This window comes from Zootoca vivipara, chromosome Z2, assembly GCF_965207765.1.
Source record: "Zootoca vivipara chromosome Z2, rZooViv2.hap1.1, whole genome shotgun sequence".
NCBI classification, from domain to species: Eukaryota; Metazoa; Chordata; class Lepidosauria; order Squamata; family Lacertidae; genus Zootoca; species Zootoca vivipara.
In genome coordinates this window covers 25,360,293-25,378,340 of record NC_142585.1, presented here as the reverse complement: position 1 = coordinate 25,378,340, position 18,048 = coordinate 25,360,293, and the positions used below count along the sequence as shown (strand labels likewise).

The window sequence follows — 18,048 nt, the reverse complement described above, 5'->3', positions numbered from 1 at the left end:
ATATTTTGTATTTGTTAATATTCAAAGATATTCATGGTTATTATAGCTGAATACAGCTGAACAGTATCGAGCTACCCATAAGCATTTATTAATAGCAAAAAGGCCTTTTTACTGTGTACATCTATTAATATTTAAATTATTATTTCCAGTTGTTCCTGCTGATACAAATTCCTTTTTCTTCTGTTATGCCCTCAACACAGAACATGTCAGTGAAATATTAAAAAAATATACATACTCCATGCAACGTTCAATTATAAAACAGAGTTCATATATGCATATGTAAGTTTTATCTCACTCATTCTTGCATTCTGTTTATCCTTTGACAGTCATATTATATTAATATTAAACAAAAGATGAGGCTAATGTAAACATTTTAGAATATAATAGAATGGAAGTTTTGCTATGGCTTTAAATAAGGACAATTTCAATGGTTGGTTCATGTTGCCCTACCAGGGCACTATAGTACTGAGTATGGCTTCTCAACTATTTTTTTTAAAAAAGGTCTAATTGTAGATTTACTCAATCACAGGTGGTTGCTATATTAATTTAATGCTTGGAATTAAAACAGTGTTTTTTGGCTGGGGTGAAGATGTTTTACTTTTTAAAAGCCATCACAGCAAAACTTTCAAGACTTATTCCAAACACATCTAATACTTAGGTGTATGCCAAGTCATTCCTATTCTATGGAACAGTGTTAGAAGTATTTTAATGAGGTCTGACTAACATTATATTAGAACAGAACAGCAACAATATTCAGTGAAATCAGAGCAGAGAAGGTGGTTGTGGAAAAACAGCACAGCCATTTGCAAGTCTACTCTGAAGTAAGTTTCTAATGAGTTCCATGGGATTTATTTCTACATAACTGTGTATAAGACCAAAGTCTTTGGCTGTTACAAACAAGGTACGCGTGGTTAGAAAAATAAAATAAGTTCAACTACAATATGTTAAAACGAGATCACCTGTTTAGTAGCAATGGTTTGGGCACTGTCCTGAAATTTATCCAGGAGTAGTGTGCAGAGGGATAAAACACACTTTGCTACAGATCAGCAAAAGGTATAGTCTTAACTTTTTTGTTTTATATTAGCATCCCGCTTCACTGCAAAATCCTCATGAAATAGTAACAGGTTGAAAATCAGGAAAGCAGAGGATCAGAGTAAGTCAGTTTATACAAGGGAATATATTAACCAGTAGAATACAATAAGGATCCATTGAGAGACAAGCGTGATTTAATTAATTTTGTAAATGATCTGCAGTCAGGGCTGAGCACTGAGGTAGTGAAGTCTGCAGAATACATAAAACCATTCCAGATGGTGAAATTCTATCTTTTCAAACAGTGTGGACTAGTTAAGTGAGGAATCAATTCTGACCATCAACAGTTTGGTTTTGGTAAAATATCAGAAGCCAGCTTTTGAACCCTGCTCACCAAGTGTAAGAAGCAGCTGGCAGTGGCCTTATGCTGCCTTTGGTGAACTGGCAAATGGTGGATCTGCATTCTTCCAGTCTAAAAATGGAGAGTTTGTCTTGCAATTTTCAAAGATCTCAGAAGCCCGCTCTATAGTAACTTGGAGCAGAGCTTTTTAGTGTGGCTGCTCCTGTTCTGTGGAATAGCATTCCTGTCAAGAAGCAAAAGGCGCCTACCTTTTAGAAACAACTGGAGACCTTTTTGTTTCAACAGGCTTTCTTAAGCTGGATAAATGAGTCTTTATCATGAGTGCCCACTGGTTAGGGATTTGCCGTAGTTTTGATTTAAATGTATTTGTTGTTCTGTGTTTTTAATAGTTTTTCTTATGTGTGAATCGCCTTGAGATGGTGGGTTAGAATATGATTAATAATAATGATTAATGATTGTAATAATAGCCACAATAATAGGAGCACACAACCTTGTGTGAGTGGTATTGGGTTACACTGCCCATGTGAGCAGTGTTTTTGTGCCGACAACATGTCATTGGAATTAACAAAGTCAAAAAATGGAAAGGGGATGTTTGCTAGGCCATGATCCGAAAATGTGTACAGTGGTACCTCGGCTTACGAATTTAATGCATTGGGAGAAAAAATTCGTAAGTCGAAGCAACCCTATGTAAAAATTCGTAAGTCAAAAAAATCCTATCTAAACCGCATCCAAGATGGCGGACGGAGCTCCGTTCGTAAGTCGAAACATTTGTAAGTCGAGTCATTCGTAAGTCGAGGTACCACTGTATATAGGAAAACTGGGAGTAAAAATCTATAAAAATACTTATCATAAATTACAAAAAAGGGGTGATATCCAACATTAGTTAATGGGCCTACACAGAATATTGGAGTTCTTGGTAAGTTCAGAAGTAAACAAAAAATTACAAGAACTCGGGCCAGAAAGGATAATTTCAAAAATTCTTCACAAAGTTTTATTCAGGATAACTTCCAGTGAACATCAACATCAGGACAAGGCCCTGTTTCGATGATTCTTCATCAGCGGGGTTTCTCAGGTCTAAGTGTACCAAGTATGTTTGCACTGGAAGTTATCCTGAATAAAACTTTGTGAAGAATTTTTGAAATTATCCTTTCTGGCCCGAGTTCTTGTAATTTTTTGTTTATTCCTACACAGAATATGACAAAAACTGGATGACACCCACACACAATCCACCAAGACAATACTTTAATTGTCAAAAGGCTTTAAGTTTGATATGCATCTATAGTACTGGATATGTTCCAAATAAATTTCTCATTTCTCATACACAAGGTATGCCAAACCAGCTCAGTGCCAGGTTAGTTCTATAATGGATATGATGTTGGCAAATGTTTAGCAAATAATGCTGTTATCCTTTCAATCAGACTTCCAGTTCTCGTAAGCTGCAGGAAATTGTTATATAGCCTCATGTTCAAGTGACATGTTGCGTTGGAATCAACATTGCAAGACATTTGCCCAAGCCCTGACAATGATCTCCATGGGTAGCAGAATTGTCAATAAGAGTCCTGCACTGACTGACAGTGTAGTGTAGTGGTTAGAGCAATGAACTAGGACTTGGGTTTGACTCCCTACTTAGTCATGAAGCCCACTGGGTGACTCTTGGCCTTATCTAACCTCACAGGGTTGTTGTGAGGATAAAGCAGAGAGTTGGAGAAGTGTGTATGCCACCTTGAACTCTTTGGAGAAAAGGTGGGATATAAAATGTAAAAATAAATATATTACTGTTATGTAAAGTTAATGACTTGGCATACCCATCCTACAAATTGAGACATTTGTTTTCATCAAAGAAGTACATTCAAGGGCATGCAAAGTTATCACACTGGAGTTAATGAGCTAACCTGTGGCACCTGGAAGCAGGGGATCAAAAGTTCACCAAGGCCATCATTAGAATGGGGAAACATCAATATGGTTAGATATGTCAATAAGTTAAACCTTTTCACAGAGATCCATCTAAAATTCCTTCTCGTATATTATGAATAGACCAAACTATTATAATTCATAGATTTTTTTAAAAAACAACTGATTAAACTAAAAGAGTTCAGTTTTGTAGTTTGAGATGAGATGGCATATTAGGAATTCTCACATCAAAAAGCAAGACCATGTAAGAACAGGAGGAAGTCCTCTACTGAATTATGCTATCAATTGCAAGAACTCATCTAATTATCTACAATTATAATGAAGATCAATAGATATCCAATGCATCCATTATTATTTGTCCAAGAAACATGCTTACACTGGTCAACTGCATTGTGATAATATATTACAGCAGTGTGGGGGACCTTTGACCTTCCAGATGTTGCTGAACTACAACTCCCATCATCCCTCGCCAATGGCCATGCTTGCTAGGGTTGATGGTTGTAGTTCAGCAACATCTGGAGGGCCAACAACCCCTCACTCCAGTGTTACAGAGACAGTATTTAAACCATTCCTGCCCATTCAGGAGTCCTAAAATGTGGATTGATTTGAACAGTATAACAGTTTGGTCTACCCACACTGGGACATGCATGGTGGAGTGAGATAGATGTTTCATGTTGTACAGTACAGTCCACATGCAATACAAACCAAGATGGTGGGATCAAAGCCACTGAGCCATTACTGGAGTTTTCCCTTCAGCCACAACCTAAAGAGTCTCCTTCTCTCCTTCTCAGTGTGAAACCAATTTAGGCTCGTATGTTTTACTGGAAATCAGGATTATGTATGCTCATTTGGGGAAGGAGGTGGTGGTGAGGAAAACAACATTTTCCACCAGGGTGAATCAAATCCTTCTGAATCCAAAGCAACTTGCCTATCAATGAATATCTGTTCATGAGGCTCCTATCCAAGTGCCCCCACCTTTAGAAGTAAGGGAGCAATACTCAAGATCTGCTGGGATGAGTGAAGCTTGAAATAGGTGGATCTTTAGTTGAGCCTGGGCTCCGGTGGGGTTTCCAGCTCAGCCAGAGATATGCCAGCGTAAGTCCTCCACCCTGGCTCAACTAGCTGAGCTGAGGTCCCAAAAGTCCCCCGAAAGAAGTGTGGTGGGGAAATGGCAGAGGTAATTTACCCCTATTGTATGTATGCAAAGATTGGTCACATTCTGGCATGAAGTTAAGATTTGTTTATTTGTCCAGGCATGTTAACTTTTGCAGGATGATTAATGCTAAATCTGCTGTGTTGTTTTCAGCTTTATTTGTGTTGTGTTGCTTTATTTGTTTAATAGTTGTTATTTTACAACCACTGCTGCTTTTATTTTGTGCTGTGTACCCTGGCTTGGTGTCTGTACTTATGAAGGGGAGGTGATAAAATATCTTTAATAAATAATTTCTGCTAGCAAACAACATGTAATTCCCACCCAAATCTGACTCCCAACTGTTGCACATTCTGTTCTGCCCATTTCCATTTGCTGAGGTTCCATCTGGTTTTGCCCAGATATTTTTGAGCCATAGTGGCTTATAAAAATGTCCCGGATTCTATCTATTTAAACCTAAATCCTGTTTTTGTGTGGCACCATTGTCAAACAGAGCCAGTGTGGCACAGTGGATAGATGTTTTGGACTAGGGACTTGGGAGATCAGGGTTCAAATTCTCACTCAGCTATGAAGCTCACTGGGTGGCTTGGACCAGTCATTGCCTCTCAGTCTAGTTTACCTCACAGGGTTGTTGTGAGGATAAAATGTGGAGAAGGAGAACCATGTACACTACCATGGGAGGAAAGATGGGGGTATACATGTATGATACCCCCCCCCCCAATGATAAACCAATAATGCTTAATTAATAAGTAATAGAACACACACCTGTCTGCCATTTAGAAAACCATGGATAATGGCTACAGCAACAACTAGGTCATGGTTTGCCAGCTGCACTTGTTGTCAGTTTTAATGGAGATTTTGGGGATGTAGAAAGCAGCATGGAAGATATATTAGCTTTTCCGTCTTTTGCCAAATAATGTTCCAGTCATTATGGAAATTTTTGTTGGACACCCAATATCAGCTCAGTGGCATTCACCCATCAAATGGGAATTATCAGTTCCAGAATTAGTACACGGTAGGTCAGCAAACAAGACAAGAGGGCATGGAAGGATGAAGATGATACAGGGGGTGCACTGAATATCCGTCGGGAGTTGTGGGACGTGATGGAGCATGGATGAGCATACATGGCGTGAAGATGAATGAAACCATGATAAATTCTGATCATGCTGTGCTGCTAACATGGATTTGATTTCCATAGGTCTTTCGGGCAGTGCATATTATTATGTTGTTGTGCACAAGATGGATTTGTTTTATCATGTGGCACCATGGTGCAGGCATGTTTGGCAGATGCAATTAAAAGTTGATTTGGGTGCTTGGCTGGATGATTGCCGTGATGACATGCGGAGGCTTATTTCAAGTTGGCAACATTTTGCTGACAGGTTATCAGACAGGTTTGTTTTCACTCTTGACATGGCTACCTCTGGTTACTAACTTAATTCGTTCTGGAGGTCCATTCTTAACATGAAACCGTTCTTAACCTCAGGTACCACTTTAGCCAATGGGGCCTCCCGCTGCCACCGCCGTGCAATTTCTGTTCTCATCCTGAGGTAAAGTTCTTAACCCGAGGTACTACTTCCGGGTTAGTGGAGTCTGTAACCTGAAGTGTTTGTAACCAGAGGTACCATTGTACTTTCAGGTAACCTCTCATGGTAAATTAAGGATACCCAGAAGACATCTGGTGAATGTATTGCAATTTCAGCCGAACAGTATACAAGTATACTGTTCCAACAGACCAATAACGTGTCAGCAAAATGTTTGTTGAATTTTCTCTTTCTTACCTGGCCTCCCTGGTATGCCTGGTTGCCCAGGGCTTCCCTTAGGCCCTTCTGAAGGTGGTCCTGGCAGCCCTGGAGAGCCAGGGGAACCTGGAAGGCCACGGAATCCTGGACCACCTGTTTCTCCCTTCAGACCAGGGGCTCCTGGAGGTCCTGAGGGTCCAGGTAAACCTGAGTCACCCTTTTGACCTGTTTAAGGGTGGGGAAAGAGAAGAGAGCATGTTTATAGATGCACCGCAATGTTTCAATCATCAATACTCTATACTAGGGGCAAGCAGAAATCAAGTTTCATGTTTATAGATGCACTGCAATGTTTCAATCATCAATACTGTATACTAGGGGCAGGCAGACATCACGTTTGCAGGATCTACATGTTTCCACCCATCCCACCCCACCCCATCCCACCCCAGATCCTGAGATCTATTGGGCAGAGGTGAAGTGCAAAATAGGGATCTGAGGCACACAGAAGAAAACCTTATCCCAAGTGAAAGCTGGTCCATTAAAGAGAATGGGATACTGCCCCACCAATCATAGTCTTTGCCCACCCGCCCACCTTCTTTCTTGCAACCAGTTTTTTCTGCTAGTCAGTGGCTGTGGTCCTACTCAGTGCTTTTTCCCCCTAAAAAAATGTTTAGGGGTACTCTCATTTTCCTACTCATATTAAAATACTGTCCCTCAATGAGGTCAAACTTAGATTCACAAAATGTTTAGGGGTATGCGTCCCCCTCCGTCCCCCCAGGAAAAAGCACTGGTCCCACCTACCCTGTCCATTTCAATAGACACCAGCTGTAATTTCTTATACCAAGTCAGATTATGTGTCCATGTTATTAAGAATCATTTCTTTGGAATAGTAATGGTTCTCCAGATTCCCAAGCAGAGGTCTTTGCTGCCCGATCACTTTTTAACTGGAGAAATCCATGATTGAACCTGGGACCTTCTGCAAAGCATATGTCCTGCCACTGAGCTATGATCCCTCTCTTTCATGAATGAAGAAAAATAAACTTTGCCTGAGAGTCCTGGGAGTCCAGGAGGTCCGGGGCGTCCAAAACCTGGTTGACCTAAAATACACAATCGCCATAGACAGGTTAGTTATAGATCTGTGAATGCAGTACTTGCTGCTAGAGGCAAACACTTTAAACCAATGAGTGCATCTCTGGTAGAACTGCCACCTCAAGAGAAGAGAAAACATTGTAAGAGATGGAAGGTGCTGACCTGGTTCGCCTTTCTGTCCTGCTGGTCCAGGAATGCCATCTCGTCCAGGCTGTCCTTTCTCCCCTACAAGGCCGGGAGGGCCAGGGTGGCCAATGTCACCTAAAAATAGTAGAAAGAGTGTATTACAAATATTGGATTTCATTACTGGTCCTCATTTTATGACCTATAGATGCATTCTGAACAGCTACCAAAATAATGAGGACATAGGCATGGCCTGCTGGATCAGTCCAGTGGTCCATCCAGTCCAGTATCCTTTCCTGGCAGTGGCCCACCAGATGTCTGTGGGGACTCTGCAGGCAGGATACAAACACAATAGCACTTCCCCCTCTTATGGATTCCAGCAACTGGCATTCAGAAGCATTTCTCCCTCGGCCTGTGGAGGCAGAGCATAGCCAAGGTAGCAAGTAGCCACTGATAGCCTTGTTCGGCCATGAATTTGTCAGATCCTCTTTTAAAGCCATCTATGTTGGTGGCCATCACTACTTCCTGCGGCAGCGAGTTCCATCGTCTTCACTATGCACAAAAACCCAACTGTGCTCATTTTGAAAAACCCAAAGCTAAGGCATTAAAAGCTAAACCTAAGGCATTTAAAAACTTATATGCCAAAAAAGAAGAAGAAGTCTGTAACAAAAGTGGGTCCATCACTGTCCACATCTCCCCCGGTTAAACAGCTTGGACCACCAGGAACTCTTCATGTCTATTTCAGCTTGTTATGTCCAAATAAAAAATCTTTATTATTATGGTTAATGACCAGCATTAAGAATCATGTCCATCCACTTCAATGGGTCATTGGATACAGCCCATTGATTGGGCTCTTGTCCAGACTAAACGTATTCAGCTCCTTCAACCTTTTCCTCATGGATTTGGTCTCCAGGCCCCTCACGTTTTTGTCACCATTCTCTGGCTATATCCCAATTTGTCAACAAGCTTCGTAAACTGTGGTGACACAGTATTCAAACTGATCTCCCCACCTCCTTTCACTTTTGATAAAGATTGCTGATGCCACCAATTCAAAGCACAAAAAACATCAAAGCTTGGTTAAATAGCAGCACACAAAGGAATCCTGATATGATCACACAATTGTATCATAATTTCTTTGTGTTCTGCAATTCAATCCCTGTGCACATGGTCAAGTATGCCTCGGTAATCTGTTAAAAAAGAGAAAAAGACACAAGCTGAAAACTGTAGCAAACTGCACATGCCAGTTAAAATATCGATTTTAGAAATTCTCCAATTTAAACCAGAAGGCAGCAGCCTTTGAGCATGAGGCAGAAGGAACCCAGAACATAATGGAACAGGGGGAAAAATCATTTCTGTTTCCAGCTTAAGCTCTGAAACTACTGTACTAAAAAGCTTGTATTTCTATGCCTTCAAATCTGCTCTTATTGAATATCTAAACTCTCTAATGAGTATAAAATTAGTAAAGAAATATCAACATTATTATTATTTTATTGTGAGCATTAAATATCTCAAAATGACTGAATGGTTCACATCTTTCTTCCTCCCACACATTTTTTTTTCTGGTGCATGAAATCCACAAACAATGGTCACAATCTTCTATAGGTTCATTGCCACAAAGACAGGTTCTCTCTTGGTAGGATATATTGTGATCATAATAATGCATTTATCAGGGAGAAATTTAAATGGTTAAATAGCTCTATTTGACAAATGAAACTCAGCATCAAGTTGCACTTAAATGTTTTAACCCATGACATCAGTTTGTATGAGCAGTATCAATCTATTTTCTTTTAAAGGTAAAGGACCCTGGACATTTAAATCCAGTCAAAGGAGACTATGGGGTTGCAGCGCTCATCTCGCTTTCAGCTGGCGTTTGTTGACAGGCAGCTTTCCGGGTCATGTGGCCAGCATGACTAAACAGCTTCTGGTGCAACAGGGTACCGTGACGAGCGCCAGAGTGCACGAAAACACTGTTTACCTTCCCACCACAGTGGTACCTATTTATCTACTTGCACTGGCATTCTTTTGAATTGCTAGGTTGGCAGGAGCTGGGACAGAGCAACGGGAGCTCATTCCATCGCAAGGATTCAAACCGCTGACCTTCTAATTGGCAAGCCCGGGAGGCTCAGTGGTTTAGACCATAGCGCCACCCACAATCTATTATCTACTAAGAGACGGAGAGAAATCAAAGCCACTGGCTTTATCTGTGGAATAAAAATTGGGATTTATTCTCAAAACACTGAATCCATATTCCAAATCATTTACAGGTAAGGTATACTAACTACCTGTCACCTGCATTTGCATTCAGGAAAAGGGAAAACCAGGAAAAGGGAATGCCAGCACACAATTGCTGCCTTTAAAGGAATGTTCGTGGTTCAAAAACAGGTAAGCTTTGCCCCTGCATCTTCTCAACACTCAAGGTAGTGGGGAATATGTAACAATACTTTTCTTTGTAATTAATAAAAATGCACTAGATTGGGGTGCCCTTGAGATGTTGCTGGAAGCAGAAGTCCAACTGCATTTGGAGGGCACTGTGTTCGTCCCCCCTGCATTAGATCAAAAGTTCAATGTCAAGATGACTCAAGTGGGTCAAACAAACAACAAACGAAAAGATTAAGAAATGTTACACCTTTCAACACATACCTGGAGGCCCAGGTGACCCTGGAACACCTGGATTACCTGGGGGTCCATCAATACCTTTTGGTCCTGGAATACCTGGTGTACCTGTGAAAACAGAGTTTATGCAATCCTCGTCTTTTCAAATACAGCTATGTTGCTTCTCCAGGTGAAGCCTGTCCAAAGCAGCTTTCACAACAAAGCACAACAACAACAACAACAACAATAAAGAAACATTCTTTTGTAACTAACCACATAGAGCCATAGATAACAGCAGCACAATTTAAAAATACAAACAGCAAAGTAGGATGGAAACTGTAGTATCTGGTGCATAAAATGCAATTCAGGCATGGAAAAAGGGGCAAACCAATGTGATGTTAAAATGTGCTTTTGATTTTATGTATTTTTCTTTACAAGAGCAAAGATGTAAAGGAAAAGGAAAAGGAAAAGGCATTTCTGCTTTTGTCTATGGGGCCTTAATAACACTCCTATTTGTTTTATGATGTCGACAGTGTATACACGCCAATAAAAAGGGAAGCATAAACAGGGCCGGATTAACCAGAAGGTTATAGCCTTAGGCTCTCAAATTTCATTAGGCCCTTCAGTTTCCCATTTCAACAACAATGTCAACTGGTGTCCTTTGGGCCCTTGTTCTCCACTTTGCCTATCTTCCTTCCAAGGCTGTTGTGAAAATAAAGGAAGAAAAATCTATTATGCAAGTCTGCCACCATGAGCCCCACAGAGGAATGACACCACTCTTGTCTTTGCCACAGTCAAAGTGAGGGAAAGGGGAAATCAGTGGAGACAATGATTTATTGTTCAAATACTTTTTCTTTGATTTGAACAGCTTTGTTAATTTCAGATCATTTTATGAGTTTATGATTTATCTACTTTAATACACAGTATATACTACCTTCGGCCTTCCCATCTATCAGCCTTAGAACCCACAGATCCTTAATCCATGCCTGAATGCAATCAAGAGTTATCAGGTACGCAAATATTTTGGCACTAATTACAGCAATAACCGAACATAAACACTCCATGTATTTCCAACCGCATCTGCTGAATAGTGTTAAAAAAGTGAAACAGTTAAAAAAGGGCTTGGGTTATTCATTTGTATCAAAAATTATTTATTATTATTAGTATCATTTAATTCTTTTACCCAGTTTCATTTCATTGGATTGAACTGACGTCAATCGATCTTTACAGTTTTTCTTTTAAATGTTATATATAAATTTTATATATGCATAATAAGGGAGGGGAAAAAACCCTACTTGTTCCAGGAGCTGAAGTGTGCGAACCATGGAGGAAAAACAGAAGAAATAACAGTGAAATTCAATGGAAATTAATTACCTGGGAATCCAGGGAGGCCGGCATCACCTTTTGTACCTGGACTGCCTGCTAAACCAGGTAGCCCAGGATTGCCAGGAGAACCTTTGTTGCCAGGACTACCTGTATATCCAGGCAAACCAGGGTCACCCTAGGGGGAAAAAGGAGGAAGGGTTTATGCTTGACTGAGGCAAACACAACTAAGGCCACATTCACACCATGCATCTGAAGCAGTAAAGGTAAAGGTAAAGGGACCCCTGACCATTAGGTCCAGTCATGACCGACTCTGGGGTTGCGCGCTCATCTCGCATTATTGGCCAAGGGAGCCGGCGTATAGTTTCCAGGTCATGTGGCCAGCATGACAAAGCCACTTCTGGTGAACCAGAGCAGCACACGGAAACGCTGTTTACCTTCCCGCTGTAGCGGTTCCTATTTATCTACTTGCATTTTGATGTGCTTTCGAACTGCTAGGTTGGCAGGAGCTGGGACCAAGCAACGGGAGCTCACCCCGCCACAGGGATTCGAACCACTGACCTTCTGATCAGCAAGCCCTAGGCTCAGTGGTTTAACCCACAGAGCCACCTGAAGCAGTATGATACCATTTTAAACAATCATGGCTTCTCCCAAAGAACTATGGGAGCTGAAGTTTGTCAAGGGTGCAGAACCACTATTCCCAGAGGTCATTGAGAAGAACAATCGGTCATTAAATCACTCTGAGAAAGTGATTTCTCCTAGCAACTCTAGGGGGTTTCTCCTAGCAACTCTAAGTACTTAACAAACTATACTTTCCATAATTATTTGGGGAAAACCCTGCCTCTTTAAAGTAGGGTCACAAGTGTTTTTTTAAATGTGTAATGTGAATGTGGCCTAAGAGTATTGTAACAATTTCAGGACTAGTAAGAGTTGGAATACAAGGAGGTACCCTTCCCAGGCCTCCCTGCGCCATTCCAGCAGCCAATTTCATCAGAAGAACTTCATATTTCCCCACTCTCAGTTCTTTTTACTGTATCCCAAAAGTGAACTCATTCTCCAAGTGTGGGCACTTATATGTCATCATCAACATGTCAAAGAGCAGTCTTCTTCCTAGCCTGGTGCCCTGCAGATGCTGTTGGACTTACAAGTCCCATCAGCCTCGGCCAGCATGGCCAATGGTTAGAGATGATGGGAGTTAGACTAAAACCTCTGGAGGGCAAAAGGTTAGGGACAGCTGCACAAGGAGGAGGCATCAGCAGGCTTGAGGAAATTCCAAGGTTTACAGAAAGTGGACTATGCTTAGCGGGCATGGGGGATGGAGTGTGCTGATAGAAGGCATAGCTGGCTGACTTGAACGATCCACACTCCATTTTAATGCAGGACTCATAACCCACTGTGGCACCCAATCTTGGGTAGAAAGCATGGTGTGTTTATATAAATTGTAGAATATCCTATATTGTAGATGGTGGGGAAGCCATAAAGTGAAAAGGGGCTTTATATCAGTTTTCCATCTCTCTTACTGACATCTTGAAGTATTCTAAAATCCCCAGTCCCCTCTACCCTATAAAAAGCGTTATTCAGAATAGCAGATTGCATGACCTAATAAGGAGGATAATAGCACAATATAATTCAGAACAGTAACTATTAATTGCACATTTATTCAAAATTCAAATAAAACTAGTATAATTAATTCAAATTGATCAAATGATACCAGCTTTTGAAAGTCTGACAGTCATTTGCACCGCCAGCAACCCTGCTGCCCCCCTTGCCCCTTTGGTAATCCCATTGTCCCCAGGGGGCAATACCACCCACTTTGGGACCCCTGGTCTACACAGAGTATGGCTAATGCTAGCTATTGCACTGTTATCTTTTCTTAGACTTTTCTATATTTAAAATTGCAATGAAGATTTCAAAAAATAAATTGTGTTATGTTTCATGGGCCATAACCAACTTCATCTGATGCAATGCAGTATTGTCCTAAGTTGGCAAATGTACAAACATACATGGAGAATGAAGGGTGAGATAGTGTTAGGAATGGGGCCAAAGAGAAAAAAAAATATGCAAGTGGCACACCCTGTGATATTTCTAAGCAAAAGTATTCAAGACAGATGTGTAGGGATGTCAGAGAGTTATTGCACACCATCTGTTGCAAGGCCTTCAGGCTCCATGGCTTTCACTCCCTCCCTTCTCTCCCCATGTATGTTACACATGCCAACAGATGACCACCCCTAATACCATAGGAAGAGTCCAGCTGGATCAGACCGAAGATGTATCTAGTCCAGGATCCTGTTCTCACCATGGCCAACAAGATACCTATCCACACGATGTGCTCAATAGCACTTTCCTACACATAACCCCCAGCAGCTAGTATTGAGAAGCATGCTGCCTCTGAAACAGCAGATAAATGAGCCTTCATGACGACTAGCCATTTATAGGTTTATCCTGTATGAATTTGCCTAATCCTCTTTTAAAAGCATCCAAGCTGGTGGCCACCACTGCCTCTTGTGGGAGCAAATTCTAGTTTAACTATGAGCTATGTGAAGAAGTACTTCTTTTTGTCTGCCCTGAATCTTCTGACATTTAGCTTCCTTGGAACTAAAAAGCTTCACTTCATCCTCCTGATGAATTGGGCTTTAATCCATGCAAATTTCTGCCACAATAAAATGTTTACTCTTTCAGATGTCACAAGACTCTTTCTTGGCAACAGACCTACACAGCTTTCCCTCTGGTGTTTGATTCGATGTTATTTTTGCATGCAGTGCATGTGATCCAAAAGCCCTGATGGAAACATAGGGTCTCAGATGTGCACACGCAAAGATGCGTGTGTGCATGCATGTGCAGGGTGTTCCCACAGCAAAGAAAAGGCTCTTTCGTGAGCAGAAAAAAAGAGTTGTATTATCTGCTGAATGGGATAGGAAGTTCTTTTATGCACCAGAGCCCTGGAAATTTCATCCTACAAGTAGTAGTGATGGATTCCAACTTTAAGAGAGGATTAGATAAATTCATGGATGGTAAGACAATGAATGGCTACTAGCCACAATGACTATGTCCTACATCCATTGTCAGTGGAAGGGTGCCTTTGAATGCTAGTTGCTGGGAATCACAAGTAGTTTTTAGCTCAGGTCCTGCTTTTGGGCTTCCAACAGGTATCTGGTTGGTGACTTTGAGAAAAGGATTTTGACTAGATAGGCCAGCAGGACTCTTGTTAGGTTCTTAATTTTTTCTAATAGAGGTAAGCAAGTGCACATCAGTATTGGTATGTATAAGGGGGTGGGCTTACAGGGGACAGCCACCCCTCATCAAATCCAGCTCTTCGAACGGCTCTGACAACAGTGGAGGGACAGGAGACAGGAAGGAGGAAATGAGCGTAGCGGGGCCGGGCTCAGGCAGCATCCCAGAGCACTACCTGCAGCCTGTGATACCAGCAAGGAAGGAGGGGCCAGCAGAGAGTTCTAGCGGGGAAACAGCAGAGGGGCGTCCTTTCAAATTCACCCTGGAACTAAGGCAATCAGCGGCTCGCACATGCAGGGGGCGGAGATTTGGGGTCCCCAAACTACTCTGCTGGGGGAGGAGCCAAAAAGCGCCATTGGGAGAATCTGATAGTACTGAGTAGACATGTTTTCATGAAGCTCTTGCACTGTAAATAACTTTCACAATAAAAGTATTAAAGACAAGATGTTTTGGAGTATCGTTGCTCGAGGGTAGCCAGCAACCTCCCTGAAAGTATGCTTGAGTCACACCATTTTCAATGTTTACTGGATTATGCCCACAATAATCCTATGATGCAACAGGAATCCATTATGATAGCAAGCAAACCTTTCCCCTACATTTGTTCATTTTTCAAAATCTGTTTCACTTCTGCCAGAGATGGTCAGAGGCAAAGAGTTGGGTAGGGCACTGGAGTCCTGCCCTTGTACATTACAAATAGTGCTCTTAATCTGAAAAAACATTTTGACAACATACCTTAGGGCCAGGGGGCCCTGGAATACCGATGTCTGATAGGCCTGGATCACCCTTGTCTCCCTTCAGCCCAGGAAACCCAGGAGACCCAGGCTGGCCAGGACGCCCTGCTATGCCTTGGAAACCTTTTTGGCCTGGAGGACCTGCCCAAAATATTAAAAAGAAAGTTTTGCAATGGCTTCTAAAGGGCTCAGTTTGCAAACTACCTATCCAGATTAAATATCTTTAAAATTGAAGAGGTGTGTATGCTATAAGCAGGGTTTGCAACCACAATAGAAGATACTTCTTTTGAAAATTGCAGAAATAAAGGACCCTAGAAAATAAATAAGAGTTGCTCTATGTTTTGCCAATATTGGTGTTTTTGCTGCTCTGTCCAAAGTTGTCCTAAGTTCCTTAGAGTATGGTATTTAATTAACGAATCAGTCAAATGTACGCATGTTAACTCAGGAGCAAATAAAGTATCTAATGAGGCTTAATCCCTGGACATGTTTTAGAATTGCAGTTTAACCCCCCCCCCTACTGCCCAACAAACAGCTAAACAACCCAGGAAGGAAAATGCTTTAAAAAACTACCTGGAAGTCCCATTTCACCACTGGCACCTTTCTGTCCAGGAGGTCCAGTTGGTCCTGGTGGCCCAGGAAATCCCGAGTCTCCCTTCGGGCCTAGAGAAGGCACAATCATCATAATCAGGTTGCTTCTAGGAAAATCATTTCCCCCATCAAAGACACACAAAAAGAGTCTAATACATTTATTGTGGCATAAGTTTCCATAGACTAGAACCCACTTCATCAGATGAATTAAGTGTTTCTGATAAATTGTGAACGGCAGGGACCAAACGCTGTGAATACTGTGATTTTTTAATGCAAAGCTCAAATACATACAGTGACCATTATCAGCAGGAATTGACAGCAAACAATATCTTCTCATGTTTGCTATGATAACCGAGCACCTGAATTGGAGATAAAACTTTTGTCTTAACTGAGGCTTAAAGTGGAAATCCATCTTAAACTGGTTTTTGTGTGTGAATGAAATAATACTTTGTTAAGGAAGTTGTATGGACACTGTAAGAAACATGCATGGGTGAGCAGTCTGAGTCCACAATAAAATGCTGCAAGAAAGTGCCCTGGATGTGTAATTGAGAAGCCATGTATTTGTATGTGTATCTACATTACAACTGTGTATCAACGACAGTTCCTGTTTTCTAGTCCATTTCTTAAAATGGTTTTGGTCTTTGATAGATGCCTTGTTAATATTTTCTTAGAATGATTACCTAGAGCTGATGTTTTTTCATGATTTATCACCCTCTTCAGAGTGCAATCTCCATGCAGGGAGGGGTTGCATTTTCTCTCTATTGCACATTAGAAGAAAATGCATTGCATGTGAACTCTTAAGTCACCATGCACAGCCTGCCATTTCACAAACTGCAACTATCATGATATACTTTGAACTGCTAATAAGCTGTGGAGCACCCACCCTAGCTGTATTGAGCTTGGCTTTTAAATAAGCAGAAGGCAAGGAGTTTAAATACAGCAAACAGATGTGCAGTGGAGCTGTCGACAATGTGTAATAATGGGGACATTTTAAAAGGAAAATAGGAACCTGCCTTCCTTCCCGCTCTGTAGTAGCGATAAGAACTAGGGTGTTAATGCATGTTATGCATATCCCAATTTTCAGCTGCAAAATGTTGGAGGATATTGGTATATCAGCCTAAGATCCTGGGATTATATTGTTAATCATAGGACTTAAAACTAAGGACTGTGGAACGTCATGATTAGCATAGGCTTAGCAGGGTGGGCTATGATGCTTCTAACAATATACAGTCTGGTTGGTTGAATAATTAATTGCTTGCATGGTTTTAACTTAGCATAAAAATGCAATAAAAGCCTGCTGGGTGAGGCTAACAGCCCATTTTGTTCTCACTGTGGCCAACTAGATGCTTGTGGGGAACCTGCAAGGAGGATACAAGCAAAAGAGCACTCCCCACCACTGGAGTTTCTAGCAACTGGTATTCAGAAGCATTACTGCCTCTGACTGTGGAATTGACTAGTAGCCACTGACAGCCTGATTCACCATGAATTGATCCAATCCTCTTTTAAAGCCGTCCAAGTTGGTCGCCATCACTACCTTTTGTGGGAGTGAGTTCCATATGCACTGTATGAATAAGCACTTTCTTTTATCTATCCTGAATCTTCCAACATTCAGCTTCATTGAATGTCCTCAAGTTTTAGTGTTATGAGCAGGGGTCTCCAAACTAAGGCCCGGGCACCGGATGCGACCCAATCGCCTTCTAAATCCGCCCTGCGGACAGTCCGGGAATCCGCATGTTTTTACATGAGTAGAATGTGTCCTTTTATTTAAAATGCATCTCTGGGTTATTTGTGCAGCCTGCCTGGTGTTTTTACATGAGTAGAATGTGTCCTTTTATTTAAAATGCATCTCTGGGTTATTTGTGGGGCATAGGAATTCGTTCATATATTTTTTTTCAAAATATAGTCTGGCCCCCCACAAGGTCTGAGGGATAGTGGACTGGCCCCCTGCTGAAAAAGTTTGCTGACCCCTGGTTATGAGAGAGGGACAAAAACTTTTCCCTATTCAAATTCTTTATGCTACACATGATTTTATAGACCTTTGCTTTCCTCATATTCCTTAGTTACTGATAAATAACCAACATCCAATTTCTCAATAGGTCAACATGAATCTAGTTCTCAGCGCTTTAGCAGAGCAGGAGAATGGAACTCAAACTTCAGCAAGATGTACAGATGTAAGTCAGTCAA

At 41.4% G+C, this 18,048-nt stretch overlaps 1 protein-coding gene across 2 annotated transcripts in view; it reads right to left on the bottom strand.

Moving 5' to 3' along the window:
* COL4A5 (collagen type IV alpha 5 chain) overlaps positions 1 to 18,048 on the bottom strand; it is a 131,777-nt gene that overhangs the window by 16,995 nt on the left and 96,734 nt on the right. For both annotated transcript variants that reach the window (XM_035101939.3, XM_088664626.1), the window contains 7 exons: positions 15,847 to 15,936; positions 15,278 to 15,417; positions 11,366 to 11,492; positions 10,040 to 10,120; positions 7,439 to 7,537; positions 7,234 to 7,284; positions 6,230 to 6,415 (listed from right to left, as the gene is read on the bottom strand). In XM_035101939.3, coding sequence (XP_034957830.1) covers positions 6,230 to 6,415; positions 7,234 to 7,284; positions 7,439 to 7,537; positions 10,040 to 10,120; positions 11,366 to 11,492; positions 15,278 to 15,417; positions 15,847 to 15,936 — 774 coding nt within the window. The remainder of the gene's footprint in view (positions 1 to 6,229; positions 6,416 to 7,233; positions 7,285 to 7,438; positions 7,538 to 10,039; positions 10,121 to 11,365; positions 11,493 to 15,277; positions 15,418 to 15,846; positions 15,937 to 18,048) is intronic.